Raw genomic sequence first — 17,992 nt, forward strand, 5'->3', positions numbered from 1 at the left:
TGTGTGTGTGTGTGTGTGTGTGTGTGTGTGTGTGTGTGTGTGTGTGTTTAAGGATGCCAATGGAGTCCTGAAGAGGGCACTAGAACCCCTGGAGCTGGAGTCATAGATAGTTGTCGGCCACCCAACATGGTGAAACAGAACTCAGGTCCTCTGTAAGAGCAATATATGCTCTTACGTCTGGCTCTAATTTTTTTTAAATTAATTAGTTATTTTTTTGAGATAGGGTCTCACTATGTATCCCTGGCTGTTCTGGAGCTCTCTATGTAGATCAGACTGGCCTTGAACTTACAGAGCTCCATCTGCCTCTGCCTCCCAAGTGCTGGGATTAAAGGCTTGCACAGCCTCGCCCTGACTGGTTTATGGTTTTAACATGTCCATGTGGGGGTGTGAAAGTGACTTGGCTGTAACATGTGACCCAATGGCTGGCTGTCAAGGCGGGTTCTCCACTCGCTTCCTCACTCTTCTGCCCGTGTTCCTCCCAAAGCTGCATGCCTGGTTGAAGAAGATGACCTTCCCCACAGAGAAGGACCAGTTCTGGGTCAGGGGCACACAGGTAGCTGCACTCTTCTGCAAGGACATCCAGACACACTCTGAACAAGGCCACGTGCCCATATGTTCCCAGTCTCCTTTGACAGGTTTGTCGGTAGAACCTTTTACTTATAGGGACCAGTTCTTTATCATTCTGTGTCTCACAGGTGGTACTGCCTATGTGCTCAATACGCAGGATCAACCCACTTCTATATCTGTACAAATGCTGCTTTGTAACATGAAGTTGCCGAGGGCAAAGCACAATTCCGAAAGTACAGCACAGCCTGATCTCCATCAGCTTCCTTCTAGGACTTTCTCATTGTAAACTACCAAGATGTCTGGTCTCTCCCCAGCCAAATTTGGGGTGGGTCTCTTATTTACTCTGGGGACTTCTTTTTCCCATCAAACTGTTTCCAAGACTACTTCTGCCGGGCACGGTGGGTGGCTCACACTTGTGATCCCAGCACTCTGTGAATTCAAGGCCAGCTTGGTCTACAAAGCGAGTCCAGGACAGCCATGGTTGGCTACACAGAGAAACCCTGTCTCAGAAAAACAAAACAAAACAACTAGTTCTATTTAATGAGATTGCCTTCCTGTCATATATCATCCAATCACAGCCTGTGGCTTTGTTCATCTTGGCAACTCTCTCTGGAAGTACTATGTCTTAGTTACTTTTCTGTTGCTGTGATAAGACATCACACCACGACAGAGGCGACTTAGGAAAGAAAGGGTTTAATTTGGGGCCTACAGAGGGTTGATGTCCATGATGGTAGAACAAAAATATGGCAGCAAAAACAACTGAGAGCTTACTTCTCGATCTTCAAGTGGAGAGAGAGATAGACAGTAGCCGGAGTTGGTGGTACATGCCTGTAAGCCCAGCACTCTGGGAGGCAGCAGCAGGCAGAGCTCTGTGAGTTTGGGGCCAGCCTGCTCTACAAAGTAAGTCCAGGATAGCCAAGGCTACACCGAGAAACTCTGTCTCAAAAGAGAGAGAGAGAGAAAGATAGAGAGCGAAACAGGAATAGCATTTGAAACTCCAAAGCCCTCCCCCAATGAAACATCTTCCTCCAAAAGGCCACACCTCCTAATCCTTCCCAAACAGTTCCACCAATGTGGGAACAAGTAGTCTGAAGAAGCCCTTCTCATTCATTAAAACTACCACACAGTGTCCACACACAGTATCCACACACAGTATCCAAAATGGGCTTGTGTTTAAGGGGCTGCACTCTTAAGAGATCTCACAAGCCACGTGGTGGTGCTGCTTGCTTTAATCCCAGCACTCAGGAGGCAGAGACAGGGAGATCTACAGAGTGAGTTCTAGGACAGCCTGTACCCTCAGTAAATGAGAGGTCCTGATTGGACAGGGTTGGTTCAGAAATCTACAGTCTTGGACTGGTAAGATGGTCCAGTGGACCCCAACCTTATTTTTCATATTTTTGTTTGTTTGTTTTCCAAGGTCTCCTTGTATAGTTCTTGTATAGTCCTGGCTGGTTTGGAACTCTTATGTAGACCAGGCTGGCCTTGAACTCACAGAGATCTGCCTGTCTTTGTCTCCAGAGTGCTGGTATTAAAAGCATGTGCCACCATACCCATCCTTGACCTTACATTTCTTAAGTCTAGTGTGTACCTTTTGGGGTGTGGATATCAAGCAGGCTCCCAGGGACTTGGTCGAAAAGGGGTCCAGATCATTTGTTTTCAAAGCAAATGACGCAGTCAGTTCTGAAGCTGTGTGTTTTGCAACAACCCCCTGCAAACAAACAAACAAACAAACAAATAAATGTAATAAAAATATTAAAAAAGCAAAAACTTTGGAGGAAATTGGGCACTACATTTAACCTGACAGATCTCTGTGAGTTTGGGGCCAGCCTGGGATTGCTTCAGAAGGTCCATGAATGAATTAACTTTGTAAACTGGTGGAAAAGGCCTGTGGGCCCTGTGAGTGACAGTAAGAAAGACTACTGCTAAGCCCAAAGCTGAACACATGCCACCAGCTCCTGCCAGGTCCAACGTTAGCAAGACCACAATTGCTATTAAGACCCTCAGACAGGCCATCAGTGGTTCTGAACTTGCATAATGCCTAAACCCTGCCTTATCATCAGCAGGGAGGGGACCGGCCTGGAAACCGAGGGAGCTGAAGTTTCACCGGCTGCCCCTCTCCACCACACTCCCAGAATAGCCCATGAGTTCCCGGCAGTCTGAGCTACACCGCAACCGGGCTTCCGGCAAAGAAAGACAGTCAAGCTCCAACAGCAGTTAGAACAGCTGGCCCTGGATACAGCCCTGCAGCCAGCTGGCTGGCCCCTCCCTGCCCTGCCCTGCTAGAAGCACCATCTCTGGTGAGTGCAGGCAAATGAGGCCTCCCCATGGCCCCCTGGCTGTCCTCCATCACCAGAGGTCTAAGCTGGGTTCAAGAGTATTAGTGCCCTCAAATTTCAGACAAGGGGGTGGGCAGTGAGTGACTGGGTCTTTTAAAAGTTTTGTTGAGGGCTGGAGAGATGGCTCAGAGGTTAAGAGCACTGGCTGTTCTTCCAAAGGTCCTGAGTTATAACCAGATCTGGTGTACAGGCAGAATGTTGTATAAATAATAAATAACTCTTAAAAAATAATTTCTTTCTTTAAAAAAAAATAAAAATAAAAGTTTTGTTGAGCAGGCGTGGTGGCAAGAGGCTGAGACAGGAGGATTGCTATGAGTTTGAGGCAAACCTGGACTATCTGAGTGAAACCCTGGCTAAACTAACAGCAATGACAACAAAATCAGAGGCTGCAGATGTGGCTCATTCGGGAGAGTGCTTGTTCAGCACACCTGGGTCCATCCCTAGCAGTGAATAAGCCAGTTGTGGTGGAGCCCACTGTAATTTCAGCTCACAGGAGGCAGGAGGATCAGAAGTTCAAAGTCATCCTTGGCTTCACAGCCAATTCTCGCCCACACTGGGTTACCTGAGATGGTATCTTAAAGATCAGTCAATCAAACAAACAAACACAGTAAATAAATAAGGCTCTGTTTTTCTCAGCATGTCGGTGCTGGCTGGATCGGCTGGAGAAGAGCCGTGCTGGTGGTGGCCACAGAAGCTGGTGAGCAGCCAAATGGCTGCAGGCTGCGGAGAGTTGAAGTGACCAGTCGGAACAATGGCCACCAGTGGAGAATGGAAACAGGCTGTGGCTGGCCTCTGAAGGGGAAAGACTGGCTGGAGGAGGGAGGACGGTTGGGCGCCCTGTGGGCTTGCCAGCAGGTGCGCTCTGCAGCCCTCAGTTAGCCTCCATAGACCCTCACAGACCTTCCATCTGCTACCTCCCTTTACAGGCGTGAACCAGAGCCTCGCCATGTGCAAGCAGTGCACCTTGGTTGAAGACACACATACATAAACAACAGTCCACTAGGCAGACAGCGGTAAGGCTGTGCGGGGGGTGTGTGTGTGTGTGTGTGTGTGTGTGTGTGTGTGTGTGTGTGTGCATGTGCGCACACGCGCGCGGATAGTCCAACCCAAAGGCAAATGGTCATAACTCACGGCTGGTTTTAGCCTCTGTGAATTTGTTTATTAAAAAAAAAAAAATCTATAAAATAGAGACAGCAATAGCTGCCTCGTGGAACGCTTTGCTACTATCCGTCTTGTGAGATCTGTTTATCATTTGGATAGCTACAGGACGGTAAGCATCATTTGGGTAAGAGACAGAAATGGTTTAATGCCAAACAGAGGCAAACCGCCACCGGTGCTGTATTATCAACTAGGCTTCCTCCCTGAGCCCATCGGCCCCAGACCTGGGGCTCCAGCGGCCTGCCTGGTTACGGGGTTCTTGTCGACTCCAAACTCTCCGCCCCTACTCCTATCCCTTTACAGAAGGCTGAGAGCCTCCTACAGGCCTTGACAATCAATCCAACCAATCCACTGGTAGTTAATGCCTCCATTTTACCTGTGTACCATTCTATGCCAGGGGCTGCTGGGAAGAAGAGCTTTGGAATCTAGAATCTATTCCCAGTAGAGACTATCAGGGGGCATGGGTGAAGGGTTAAGAAAGATATGCATGCCTAAGATATCATTAACAATACAGTTCGTTGGAAGGAGAGATGAGGATCCAGAATTCAGATACTTGGGGAGGCCATCTCAAAAACAACTTTAAAAATTAACACTGCAAAGAGTAAGGCCAGGAGAAGGGGCCACACCTGTAGTCTCAAAGCTCGGGGGACAGAGAGGCAGGGAGGTCGTGTGTTCAAGGTCATCTTTGGTTACTTATAGAATTTGTGATCAGCCAAGCTAAGCAAAATCAATCAACCAACTAATCAAACAAACTGTAAATAATGAAAGATTCCTAGGTACGTACCAAGAAGGAGGACAGGACTCTGGTGTCGCTAGCATTCTTTACAGTAGAATCCTTAGGGCTTCAAACCAGGGATGGGGCAGGTCCCCGATGGGCTGAGAGATGGGGAGGGCATCCTGGATTGAGAATGGGGGCCAATGGGAGGGAGCCACAGGAAGGCCAGTGTGGGAGGCTGATTCAGGCCTCTCTGGCTAGAGTGACTATTTCCTGTGGGGAAGAGGAAGGATCTTCCTTAAGTACAGGCCAGAAGGACTGAAAATGCAGAGACAGGAATTTGTACTTCGACTTAGGGGCCCAGGGGAGCTGTTATCAGCTATGATCATTGTAAGTGACCGTCCCTCACTAGGTTGGGTTTTGCAGGACCACAGGAAGGTGAGTAGTGCAGTATGTTTGGAGGGTAAGGGCTCAGCCCCTGTAAGGTTCTCAGACTGGAGTGACACTCTCTGAGGTAGGGCTATCCGAATGCCATGTGGTTTCTGTCTTGGTTTTGGAAGAGCTGGGTGAGTTCATCGGCTTAGTTCTCAGGAATGTTAGCTCCACTGGTGAGGACTGGCCAACCCATAAGAAAATCTTAGAAAATCCTGTTCTTCCTTCCCTGGGGAGTTGGTTACTGCCATTGAGCCACTGAGCTGTAGAAGGGGGCGGGTGAGAGGTTGACACCAGACAAGGCAGGCACAGGTTTCGTGGAAGGGTTCAGCGTCAGGTGACATTCCAGCAGGCTCTACCCAAAGCCCGCTTCCTGGTACAATTCCTGAGAGGTCAGCCATGGGCAGCGAATAGTGGTGAGTATTTAACTCCCTTGGATCCTGGCTTCCTGCTTCTTAACGTGGCTGCCCTGGTATGAATCCTTTCAAAATAACCAAGCTGTCTCAGCTCTGCAGGAAGCCCTGGGAGCTCCAGGGGAAAGGAGCTGGGCACATACTGCACCTGGAGCAGCTGTGGTTAATACAGGCAAGGAGAGGTGAAACACCAATGTTTACCAGCAGCTGTGGGTCTCCCAGCCACCCCCAACTCCACACACAGGGTTCCAGAGCCCACCTCGGCTCATTGTGGGATGACCTGCCTGCCTTTTTCCCCCTACCCCCTAAACTTCTTTTTTTCTTTCCTTCTTTTTTGGGGTGGGTGGATGGATAAGACATGGTCTCATGTAACCCAGGCTAGCCTCTAGCCCAATATATAGTCAAGGAAGAATTTATAATCTCCTGTCTATCTCAAGTGCTGGGATTACAGGAATTGCCAGCATGCCTGACTTTGAGAGACTGTGTTTAATCCATCAGGACCCTGGTCTCTAAGCCAGAACTGGCCTTCCTGGCTCCCTTGAGAGAGTCTAGGCGTGACTTGTAGCACGCAGATTGGCTATACCCATGTATGATGAATGTATCATGTATCATGTATAATGGGTTAACAGGGTTTTGCCCCAACTTTTTTTTTTTTTTTTTTTTTTTTAAGACAGAGTTTTTCTGTGTAGCCTTTGTAGACCAGGCTGGCCTTGAACTCACAGGAATCTGCTTGCCTCTGCCTCCGAGTACTAGGATCAAAAGTGTGCACCACATCCAGCTCTCCCTGGCTTATGTCATGGAGCCTTACTAGCTGTATCACGGAAAGCTAACTTCTCTAGCAGGCATAAGCCTTTCTGTTACAGGAAGCTGTAACACCGGTGAGGTAACAGGGTAGGTAAGGCATCATTTGTAAGGTCACTGGAAGGTGGTAGTCTGCAGTGATTTGCACAGAATGGGAGGTTTACGAGCTTCCACTAAAAAACCTATTATGTGTCATTGCTGTATGTCGGATGATAGGACCAGAGGTCCCTGCTCTTAAGAAAGGCAGTTCTAATTGGAAAGACAATTTAGAAGGTTAATTAAAACACACTAGAATAAATTATAAATAAGAGAGCACACGGTCGGCTTAGTGAACAAGGCAACTCAGGTGGTTCTCTCTTCTAAAAATACTTTCTAAGATAGATCTGTTTTATGCGGATAACTGTTTGGCCTGCATGCATTGTATGTATGCTTACCACATGCATGCCTGGTGCCCAAGGAGGTCAGAAGAAAGAGTTCTGATGGCAGTGAGCTACCATGTGGGTGCTGGAAACTGAACCTGGGTCCTCTCCTAACTGCAGAGCCACTTCTTGATCCCACGTAAGATAGTCCTTTCTGAGCCAGGGGTGGCGGCACACACCTTTATAATCCCAGCACTCAGGAGTCAGAGGCAGGTGGAAACTGGAGTTCAAGGCTAGCCTGGTCTATATAGTGAATTCCCAGACAGCTAGGGCTATGCAGAGAAACCCTAGTTCTTTCTGGGGGGAATGAGGAAGGCTTCTCAGAGAAGGGACGCTGAGGCAGGGCGGAGTTTGGAAAATATTTTTCTCTGACAAAGACAAGGAGTAGAAGGAACAGAGCCCGGAGACAGAAAGCCCAGCACAAACCAGAGCTCAGGAGGGCCCAGCCAGGCAAGCCTTCTTTAGTGGTGGTGAAATGGAATTGAAGGAATGCTGGAGAAGCAACTTCTTCCAGTGTGTGGTTTCAGAACAATTAGCTGCCTTTTTGTGGAGAGGTCTATGGCTCAGAGGGCTGGAGCATCACACAGGGAAGAATCCGTCTGTAAGTGCCAGGCATGTGTGTGTGAGGGGGACATTCTAGACAAGTTGTATTTGGGGGGATGTGTCATCATTCTCATTTTCGAAAAGAGGAAAGTGAGGGGTTAGAGGGATGAATTGGCTTGGCCAGCCACACTGCCAGCAGGCACTTTTTTCCCCCTAAGATGAGACAGGGTATAGCCTTGGCTGTCCTGGACTCACTTTGTAGACCAGGCTGGTTTTGAACTCACGGATACCTGCCTGCTTCTGCCTCTCTGAGTGCTGGGATTATAGGCATCCACCATTGCTCCTGAGGCGGGTGGCATTTCTAAGGCTCCAGGACTGAGGGGCCCTCTGGTAGCTCAAAGATGGGCCCAGTGAATGAAGATGGTGTCAGCCTGCCTTTCAGCAGGAACTCAAGGACTCAGAGCAGGGGGAAGGTGAGGACGGAGCTGTGTTCCCTACCAATCCAGGAGTGCCTGCAAGGGCAGATGGGCAGTTTCAGCAATGGACCGTTTCTGATGCCTACCGTATTTTTTTTTTTTTTTTAATGCAGAAATAGAGTAGCTATTGGGTTAAATGAGTGTGGGAGGCATTAGGGAACATAGATATTCCTGTGGTTGGAGTCAGAGAGAGCAGCTGAGGGCCCACAGAACTTTCAGGCTCTGCCTGTCTCAAGCAGCAGCCCACAGCAAAGAGATGACTCAGCAGCAGGGTCCCCAACTCTTTCTCCCTAGACCTAAGCAGGATGCAATATGGATCTTGGAGAACCAGAGATTGGAATCATCTGCCCAGAGGGACTTGCTTTGTCCTTTGAAGGCAGATTTTGTTCCAGAAGAGGGCCCGGGTGAACAGGGAAGCAGAGTTCGGAGAAGATGGCCTCCTTTCTCCTGCCAGCCGCCTCACGAGGCTGGTGGAGGGCAGGGCTCAGTCTGTGGGTCAGTAAGGGAATCCCAGAGGGTGAGCTAGCACCAGATAACCCTGCCGGTGGGAAGCAGGGGCTAAGAGTCGTGGTTTTGTTTTGAGATAGAACGCTGGGCAGTCCAGGGTGGTCTTAGAATGGCCTGGAGTTCCTGCTCCTCTAGGCTGCAGGTGTGAGCCACCAAGCAGGGCAAAAACAGCCCCAGTTTTGGAAAGCGTAGGGAAAGGAGAAGAGAGAAAGGAAATAGAGATGGTTCGGCAGGGTCCTGTCACCAGTCTTACACCATTTCCATCCCCCCCCTCCTTCCCTCCTCAGCTGGCTTTTCACATATGCCAATAAGCCATCTCAGCAGAGTTAGGCGTCAGTCACCTAGTTAATGAAAAGCAGGCAGAGGCCAGAGCGACTTCTTCGGCTCACTTAGGTCTAACCAGTCTGTTTACCTTCTCAGCTAGTGCGAGCACCAACTGCCTGCTCCGTTCAAGCCCCGACACCTGAGCTTGGATCCCCAACCCGGGCCTGGGAGGTGGACCCCTGTGGCAGCCCCGGGCTTTGCCACATCCCCAGACTGGACAGAAACGGCCAGGCACAGGAAAGTATTCAGGGTTCTAGAAAGCGTGGGCCCGGCAGCCCCACCCCTAAGTAAACACTCCTCCTAGAGTCAGAAAGGTGCAGAGCGGCGGTGCTAGGGGAGGAACTGGCCCGAGGTTTATCGCTCCGGCAACTCCGGTGATTTATTGAGTTTAGACTCCAGGTTGTCACAGACGGAGGCACGCAAACACGCAGCGAGCCGGGGAGGTACGGGTGCCCGGCTCCCTGCCCTCTTTCACCTGGCTATCCCCCTGGCCTGTGACCAGTTGCCTCCCCTCCCCCTCGCGGGCGCTCAGCGTTGAGCAAACATTCCCTGCTGCCGGCCTGCCACTGCCACCGGCTGGCTCCGACCGCGCTCCTGGCGATCCCCCAGGCAACCCGGCGTCACGAGAACCCGCACCCTGAGACCCGACGCCCTGCCTCCTCCGAGTCCCCAGGGCCCCTGTCAGGCCCAACAACCTCTCCCTGGCTCTGGCGACTTGTGCCCCCCGGGAATACAGCGCAATCCAACCAGACCCACTCAGTGCTCCAAGGACAGCGTAGCCCACTCCCGCGGGATCCCAGGTCCCTAGAGAAAGTGGCCGAAGGAAAAGAAAAACAAAAAAAACAAAAAAAAACCTCTTGTTCACTGAGCCGGAGAGGCCTCAGCTGGGATTCGCTTCCCTGTTCCTGCGGTTTCTTTTCAGCAGATTCCTGGAGCTGGAGGGGAAAGGGTGGCCACCGGTGAATCCACCCGGACAGGGAGTGGGGGTGTGGTTCAGGGGAATCCTAATTCGTGGACAGGGCCCCCGACTGCGGGAGAGGCTGGGCTCGAGTCAGAAACAACGTGGCCAGGAGCGCCGACCACAGGGATGGCGTTAAACACTGCACCTCGGGGAACAGAACTGAGAAGGCTAATTAGGACAGGTCACCACGGGGAATCGGGACGCGGGGAGGGGAGCCCGCGCGCGATGTAAGAAACTCGGGCGTGGGGTGGTCAGGCGGACAAGGACGCTGGCCCACAGTCCGCAGGGGTTCGGAACTCAGGCCACAGAGTTAGGGGCGTGCGCCGTGGCATCGCGACCTCGGAGACTCCGCTCTCCGCGAAGGATCACGCGCAAGAGGGGCGGGCGCTCAGCGTGTGCGTCCACGTGTGCAAACCCGCTAGGGGAAGGGACGCAGAAGGCGTGACAAAGACGGACTTTGTGTCTTAGCGTGCGCCTCGCTCCAGCCGGGAACGGCGAACTGTGCCAGGCATGTGTCTCGTGGGAAAGCCAGGACGAAAGTGACAAAGGCTGGGTGTCCGTCACGGGGAGACACGCCAAGGTAGCTACCGTGGTCTGTGGGTGCGTGCGATCCCTGGGAGATGTGGCCAAGGGGTGTGCTGGGCTGCACCCCGAACCATTTTCAGGAGAGAAAAGCGAGTCCAGAAAGTGAGTGCGCGCGAGTGCGCGCGCGCGCGCGGGGGCGTGGCGGTAAACAGCAACAACTCGCACGCCAGCTTGCTCAGAAACTCCAATCTCCCCTCCCGACCCGAAAGTGCGCAGCGGCCGAGCCTGGAGGTGAGTCGGAGGGGGAAGGGCCGGGCGCGCTTTGTTACTGGGGATGAGGATTGTAGTACCTGGAGCAACGCTAGCCTCCGGGGAGCGCCCGGAATGGAGGTGATGTCACGGTGATGCAGCCCGGCCCACCCTGGCCGAGAGAGGGGAGCTCTGCGCCTGGGGAGGAGGGCGGGAGAGCCAGCCACTGAGCGCGCCCAGCTCAGTCTGGGGTCCCGGGGAGGCAGGCCCCACACCTCTGCTCAGGCCTGGTCACCCCTGCCGGAACGGGTTCTGGCCCTGCGCCGGCCTCTGAGTCCCTCCTACGCCCGGCGGCGCCCTGCCTGAGGCTGAAGTTGGCTCTCAGCGCGGCGCCGGAGCGGGCTGGCTGCGCGTCCCAGGTAAGGGCTGCTGTCTCCGCGCTCCGCCCTCGCCATCGGGCGGCCGGAAGAGCTAGGTCCAGCTGGCTGGGAAAGGGCGAGGGCCGAGGCCCCGGGTGAGAACCCAAGGGGCGGGCGACGATGCACCCCACTCTGCAAGTTCGCAGAAAGTTTCCAGACCCGAGCCAACTGGGGACTTCATGGGTCCGGGAAGCCGGGTTCTGCGACCGGAGGTGGACGGCAAGGGAAGGACTCCAGGATCTGAGTGTCCGGGGGTGTTCCACTACCCACTCGTGCAGTCGACTGTGACTGTAGGTCGCCATCCTTTCCCTGTTTCGCTGCGGTGCGTTGGGTGGGCAGGTTTCTGTGACCTCCGGGATTAGGAGGAACAGAGCTTGGCTCTGCTCTTTCGGTTCAGACTTCCAGAGGCGCGCGAGCGTAGACCTAATAGGGCAGCGGGAATGGGGAGGCGAGGACGCCGGAGCTCTTCGCGGGAACTTTGGAATTTCAGAGGCCTACGGCGCCTCTCCTTGCGGAGGCCTAGGTTCTGGATCCCAACCCTTTACTCGCCCCTGGTTTTTCCAGAGCGCTTTCCGTTTCCACCTCGCGCCCACACTTTTACACGTACAAAGTCCTGAATCACGTAAGGCTTTGCGATCTTGATCCTGAAGTACAGATACAAGAATATATATATATATATATATATATATATATATATATATATATATATATGGAAGCTTTGTGCTTTGTGCTCCTGGAGAACCTCCTCCCCCAACAGTGTCTGTTATGTGGCTGGGAGGGAGCGCTGGTGGGGGTGGGGCACATTCCAAAGCCGAGAGCAGACCCCTGATTGCTTAGAAGATGTAAGACTCGGCACGCTCGGTATTTTGGTCCAGTTACCCACTCTTGGTTATGAAAGGGAGACGGGAGGACAGTGAACGGGCTGTTCATGCCTTAGCGTTTCCCCAGGGTCCATTCTTACTGGATTCGTTGACTTGCCCACTGGTTAGAGGGCTGAGACAATGGGACGGACTTGTCCCGAGACTGAGGAAAAGGAGGAAGTGGTGGATGAGAGGATAGAGGAAGGCTGGCTAAGTGTCCACCCAGCTTTCCAGGTCAGCTGCTGAGGGGACTCAGCTAGGGAGGAAGAAGGATGCTCTGTGGTGTCAGGCAGCCTTCTTTCCGAGACACCGTGGGGTGTGTGTGTGTGTGTGTGTGTGTGTGTGTGTGTGTGCGCGCGCGCGCGCGCGCGCGCGTGTGTGTTGATGTGGATGCTGATGGGGGAGATGGAGGGGACCTTCTTCTGAAAGATGAGAAAGGTGAAAGTCTGCTGCCTAACCTGTAACCGCTTAAAACCAGCTCAGACTGGCAGAGTCTCAGCCCACCATCCCTGCCAAGGCTTCTCTGCTCCCCCTGAAGACAGAAGGAAAGAGGGTGGGGATTGGGGAACTTGATTGCACTGCCTCTGACCAGAGTTGGGGGCTGGGGAGCTGACCCTGAGGAAAGGCTGATTTCTGAGGTGATTAAAAATATTTGTATGGCTGATTCCAGGGAGGTGAAGCTGAAAGCCCTTTTGTCCAGAAAACAATCTGCAGGGGAGCCTTGGCTGTGGGCTGTTTAGGCTTCTATGGCAGGAGTCCCTGTCCCACTTCTGGCAGGGATGGGTACTATGTCCTTTAGTGGAGTTATTGTGTTCAACGAGTAGAAGAAATCAGAGGGTACCATGTCTCTCCACAACCCTTGAAGACTTAGAACCTGGTAAGGGAGGTGGGTCACATGATTCGAAAGTTAGGCCTCAAGAGGTGTGTGTGTAGGGGGGACAGCGCACAGAAGGTGGTGGGAACAGGTCGAGCTATTTAAGAGTCTCTATGCACGGCTGGTCTCTCTACCTTTTAGCCACCATCTTACCAGGTAGCAGGTGGACAGACACACTACTCAGCAGATAAGAGCACGGGCTGCTCTCGCAGAGGACCTGGGTTCAGTTCCCAGAACCCACATGGTGGTTGATAACTGTTTCTAACCCCAGTTCCAGGGATTCCCTTTTCTGACCTCTGTGGGCACCAGGCACACATGTAGCACACATACAGACATACAGGCAAAACATTCATACATGTGAAGAATCAAAACAAATCTGCCTGAATATGTGCTCCTGGACTGGAACACATGTAGACCAAGCTGGCCTCAAATTCAGATGTGCCGGTCGGTCTCTGCCTCTCTGGTGCTGGGATTAAAGATGTGCATCTTGAGGAGAATGAATGCCTGGTTCTCATCAACTGTCTTGCTCACCTCAGTGGCCTCTGTCCTGCACAGGGGAGAGAGTCCAGCCCATCTGTCCCAGTTTCCCTTCTTGACTGTTTCTGTGCACCCACCTGCTATTCTTTCTGTTTTCCGTGGAAGGAGAACAAACAAACAAAAAAGGACAACAACAACAAAGAGGCATTTTAGCATGGGAATGGAATATTTCAGGGCAGCCCAGTTTTCCATACTGGGGTTTTAGTGACAGGTGAGATTTGAAGGATCAGGTCAAGGCGGAAGCTGTTCATCCCGGAGCAAAGGTAAGAGGAAATGGGACAGGCTTGTCACCGTTCCTAACCCTGGCCCCGGTGTCTGTGGACTTGCTGAACAGCACGTTTCTTCTCCACCTTCTACCTCTTGTTCCCTGGGAGAGGAAGCCAGGACCTTTTCCTTAGACATGCCCACACTGACCTACATCCCCAGCCTTGGGATGACCCGGGTGTCATCAGATGTAAGCCTGCAGTGTGACCTGTGGCACCCTTTCGTCCTGTATCTCCCTGGTCCCCAGGTGTGTGTGTGTGGGGGGGGTTGTCGTTGGGGAGGTGGCAAGAATCTCTCAGATCTGGCCATTATGATGCTTCCTTTGGCCTTACTCCTTAAACCGGATAAGCACTGGCTTCAATAATCAAGGTTTCCCCGTGCTTTTGTGCCTGACACATCTTTGAAAGCTCGGCCCTGCCGATGCTGCCGTCATGCTCAGCACTTACAGAGGCTCTGCATTTCCTTGAACAAGTCCCTCAACTCTTACCCACGCTCGTAACCAGCCCCAGGCTCCTGTACACGCACACCACTCACTTGAACTTCGTTTTCTCTCTCTCGCTCTGAATTTGGGGGCTGAACTTGGGATTCTGACATCTGTCATCTTTTTTCTCTTTCTTGCCCCTTCACTTTTCTAAACTCCTACATCACCCTGTTTAAGGCTTTAACCGCTTTTAGTCTGTGTCTTGTGGCAATGTCTGGGACATAGTACAGTTTATTTTTATTAATTTACCACGATTAGTATTCTTTTTAAAAATATTAACTTTGTGTATATTGATGTTTTGTACGCCTGTACATCTGTGCATCATGTGTGTGCCTGTTGCCAGGGAGACCAGAAAAGTGTTTCTGGGGTTACAGATGGTTGTGAGCTGCCATGTGGGTGCTGGGAATCAAACTTGTGTCCTCTGGAAGAGCAGCCAGAGTTCTTAATCACTGAGGCATCTCTCTAGGCCCCCACTGTTAGCATTCTTGGTACATTTTACGAACTACTGAGTAAAATGCTTTGTGTGGTGTGCTTTCAGATTGTACGTGTGTGTATGAATCCACGTGGAGGTTAAAGTTGACATCTGGTGTCTTCCTGTGTTGCTCTCCACTTTATTTTGTTATTGCTACATTTATTTATTTGTTTACTTTTTAGTGTGTGTGTGTGTGTGTGTGCGTGTGTGTGTGTGTGTGTGTGTGTGTGTGTGTGTGTGTGCAGGCACACGTGAAGACAGTTTACAGGAATCAGATCCAGGATTAAACAGAGGTTGTCAGGCTAGGCTGCAAATGCTTTTACCACTGAGCCGCCCTGCCCACTCATCTTTTATTTATTTATTTGGCCTTGGCTGTCCTGGACCAGGTTGGTCTTGAGCTTGCAGAGATCCACCTGCCTCTGCCTCCCCGAGTGCTGGGATTAAAGGCCTGCATCACCACAGCCTGCCCACAGTCTTACTTTTTAATCGATTATCTTTAACCAGGCATAAAAGCTGTGTAAGCCTTTAATCCCAGCACTTGGGAAGTAGAGGAAGGCAGATCTCTGTGGGTTAGAGTCTATTCTGGTCTACAAAGTGAGTTTCAGGACAGGCAGAGCTATAGAGTGAGATCCTGTCTCAAAAATACATATGTACATACATACACACATATGTATGTAAAAATACATATATATTTATAAAATAATTCTTTGACAATTTCATGCATGTAAACTCTTCGTCTTGATCAGTTGGACTCTTTCCCCAAGCACCCCCAACTCCTGCCTTCTGTTCCCTGCAGGCAGCTCTTAACACATTCCACTCCCCACCTGGTGTTCTTTTTTTGTTAATGATCTACTAAGCCTGTTGGAATATTGACTGGACTTGATGACTTGATCTTGTGGAGGTGATAATAGCTACGGTGCGTTCCCGGGGGCAGTGGCCACCTCACGACCAGCACTTCCCAGGGGCAGTGGCCACCTCACGACCAGCACTTCACCTTCTTTCCATCATGCTCTTCAATGTTCTCTGGTCTGGGAGCATTCTCATTTTTTGAGACAGGGTCTCTCTCTCACTGAACCTGGAGCTTGCCAATTGAGCTGGACTGCCTGGCCAGCAAACCCCAGCAATCCTCCTGTCTCTACCTCCCTAGAGCTGGGATTACAGGTGCAAGCTCTTAAGCCGTGCTCTTTTCATGGGAGGTGGAGATCGAAACTCAGGTCTTCATGCTTAACACAGCAAGGGCTTACTGGCTGACCTCCCCCCCCTTTTTCTGAGGTGTTGGGGATCACACTGAAAGCCCCACGCATGCTAGATAAGTACCTGGCCACTGAGTCACATCCGTAATTCCCAATAAAATGCTTTAGACAAGGTCTTCTCCCCTTGTCCTCTCTCATCTTGCTCTCTGACTCTCCTCTGTCTTCCTGGAGCACCTCTCATAAATCCCGTCCCATGTTGTCATGTTTTGCATTACCTTCCTATCTTAGCCCACAACTGTATTTGACTGTCTCTGTATTTTCCAGAACTCTAAAAAGCAATTGGGCCTTGTCTCCCTAGTGAGTACTGGCAGACAGAATAGTCACCTGTTCTGTATCCCTGCTCCTCTCCCACGGTTGGCGATTGAACCTAGGGCCCTCACATAGGCTAGGCAAACACTGCACCACGAAGCTGTGTCCCTGGTCCTGATTGCTTGCTAGGACCTGACCCAGCGAGGCCGGGTGAGAAACCCTCCAAGGGGCCAGTGCTTCTTGGTTCTTCTCAGGGTTCCCTTCTAAATTTTTAGCTGCACCCAAATCCCAGCTATGGTCTGTTTGCAATTGGAATTGGACATTTAGGAGCCCATTGTTACCCGTGAATTTTCACTTCAGTGCCTTGGGTGTGATTCCTTACCCGTTAACTCCTGGTCATTCTCTTCCGTACTTGTAAATACCAGTGACACTGTATTTATTGATTTATTTATTGAGACAGGGTTTTTCTGTTTAGCCTTGGCTCTCCTGGACTCTCTTTGTAGACCAGGCTGGCCTGGAACTCGAGATCTGCCTGCCTCTGCCTCCCTGAGTGCTGGGATGAGTTGTGTGCCAGCACACAAGAAGCCCACTTAAGGAGGGCTTGTTTTGGCTCATGGCAGCAAGAGCTTGATGTGGTACTTGGCTCTCTCTCCTCTGAAACACCAGCCTCGGGAATGGTGCCCCCTGTATCTTGGGTGACTCTTTTTCACTTCAGTTAATCTAATCTAGATAAGTTCTCACAGCTGTGCCCAGGCTTGTCTCCCAGCTTATTCTAGATCCTGCCAGGTCAGCTGTCAGTATTAACCATCACAACGTGTGTCACTTCCTCTGATTTAGTGACTTTTCACTTTCTATCAAATGGGACTTGGCATTTTGTGTACATATTAGAAATTAGCCAGGAGTGGTGGCTCAAGCCTATGTCCCCAGTACTTAGAAGGTTGAGGCAGGCAGATTGCCACAACTTTGAGGCCAGTTAGGGATAAGTAGCAAGGCTCCGCCTCAAATTCAATAATAAATAAATAGTTGGGTGCTGGTAGAGAAAGCATTTGGTAACAGTGTCATGCCCCTGCCGGCCACTAGCGGACGCTGTCATCCAAGGAAAGCTTGGTTGCTGGATTCAGGGAATGTCCTCCTGGTTAGGCAGGAGAAGTACTCCTTTTATTTATTTATTTTTTCCTCTTTTTCTCTTCATGTATCCTTGGCTGGCCTGGAACTAACTATGCAGATGAGGCTGAACTCAGAGAAACCCGCTTACCTCCTCCTCTCAAGTGCTGGCACTAAAGTTGTGCGCCACCCTGCCTGCCCAGCTACAACTAGCTTCTTGAACAGTGTAAGATGACCTATACACAGACAATCTAACTAACATCTCAGGGAATTTGGGGCTTCATGATAGTTTCTTTTAGAGCCTTTAACCATTCTGCGCTAGATCTCTGTCTTTCTGTGACAAAAGCAGCTTAGAGAAGAAAGAGTGTATTGGGGGCTGCTTACAGTTTCAGAGAATTGGAGTCCATGATCGTGGTGCAGGCAGGCATGGTTGCTGGAACAGGAGCTGAGAACTGAGGACATCGAGAGCTGACTGAGGATGGCCTGGGCTTTGGAAAACCTCAATCCCACCCTCAGTGACACACTTACATCAGCCAGGCCACCCTTCCTAATCCTTCCCAGTTCCACCAATGGGAATCAAGCATTTGAATATAGATGCCTAAGACAGCCATTCTCATTCAAACCACTCGGTTTCCAAGTAGATTTATAGCTTTGGGTGGAAAACTCACACAGTATGCCTCCCTTTGGGGAGTGTGGGGAGCGTTGCTAAGGATGGAAGCCGAGAACCACACATCAAGGAAGGGTTGCACCATCGAGCTGCAGCCTAGTCCCCCCGGATTGGATCGTGAGTTTCTCTTCCCCAGTGACACCCTTCACTTCACACAGAGAAACTGTTCTGGCTTTCTCCCTTGGCACAAATCTGCAACATTTAGTCTGGCTATAAGCAAGTGGGGTGATCTGTTACTTTTCTGATGTTAATAAAATAGGCCGTTTTCCCCCTCTTCACTACAATGTCCTGAAGTCTTCCATTTGGGTGACTAATTGTCTTTGCCTAGTTTTTGATGTATGTGTGTGTGTGTGTGTGTGTGTGTGTGTGTGTGTGTGTGTGTGTGT

The 17,992-nt window shown here is 51.1% G+C and overlaps 1 protein-coding gene and 1 long non-coding RNA gene across 8 annotated transcripts in view; one reads left to right on the forward strand and one right to left on the reverse strand.

Moving 5' to 3' along the window:
• Positions 1–1,242: 1,242 nt before the first annotated feature.
• LOC129665615 (uncharacterized) lies at positions 1,243–10,603 on the reverse strand. Of its 4 annotated transcripts, XR_008718394.1 has the most exons (4): positions 8,780–8,910; positions 4,846–5,049; positions 2,156–2,275; positions 1,243–1,503 (listed from the first exon to the last, which is right to left on the reverse strand). It is a non-coding gene; the product is annotated as an uncharacterized LOC129665615 (long non-coding RNA). The 4 variants fall into 4 exon arrangements; XR_008718395.1 differs by lacking the exons at positions 4,846–5,049; positions 8,780–8,910 and adding an exon at positions 10,528–10,603; XR_008718396.1 differs by lacking the exons at positions 4,846–5,049; positions 8,780–8,910 and adding an exon at positions 9,546–10,007.
• The window catches only part of Gprc5c (G protein-coupled receptor class C group 5 member C), a 19,335-nt gene continuing 11,465 nt past the window's right edge, over positions 10,123–17,992 (forward strand). The window contains exon 1 of one of the 4 annotated variants that reach the window (XM_055592391.1): positions 10,123–10,468. In XM_055592391.1, the coding sequence (XP_055448366.1) occupies positions 10,273–10,468 (196 nt within the window). In that variant the 5' untranslated portion in view covers positions 10,123–10,272. Of the gene's footprint in view, positions 10,469–10,546; positions 10,568–10,660; positions 10,846–17,992 lie in introns of those variants that run through there. The other 3 variants (XM_055592393.1, XM_055592394.1, XM_055592392.1) reach the window with 3 other exon arrangements.

Source organism: Psammomys obesus, unplaced genomic scaffold (genome assembly GCF_907164565.1).
Source record: "Psammomys obesus unplaced genomic scaffold, mPsaObe1.curated_primary_1811, whole genome shotgun sequence".
Classification (NCBI taxonomy): domain Eukaryota; kingdom Metazoa; phylum Chordata; class Mammalia; order Rodentia; family Muridae; genus Psammomys; species Psammomys obesus.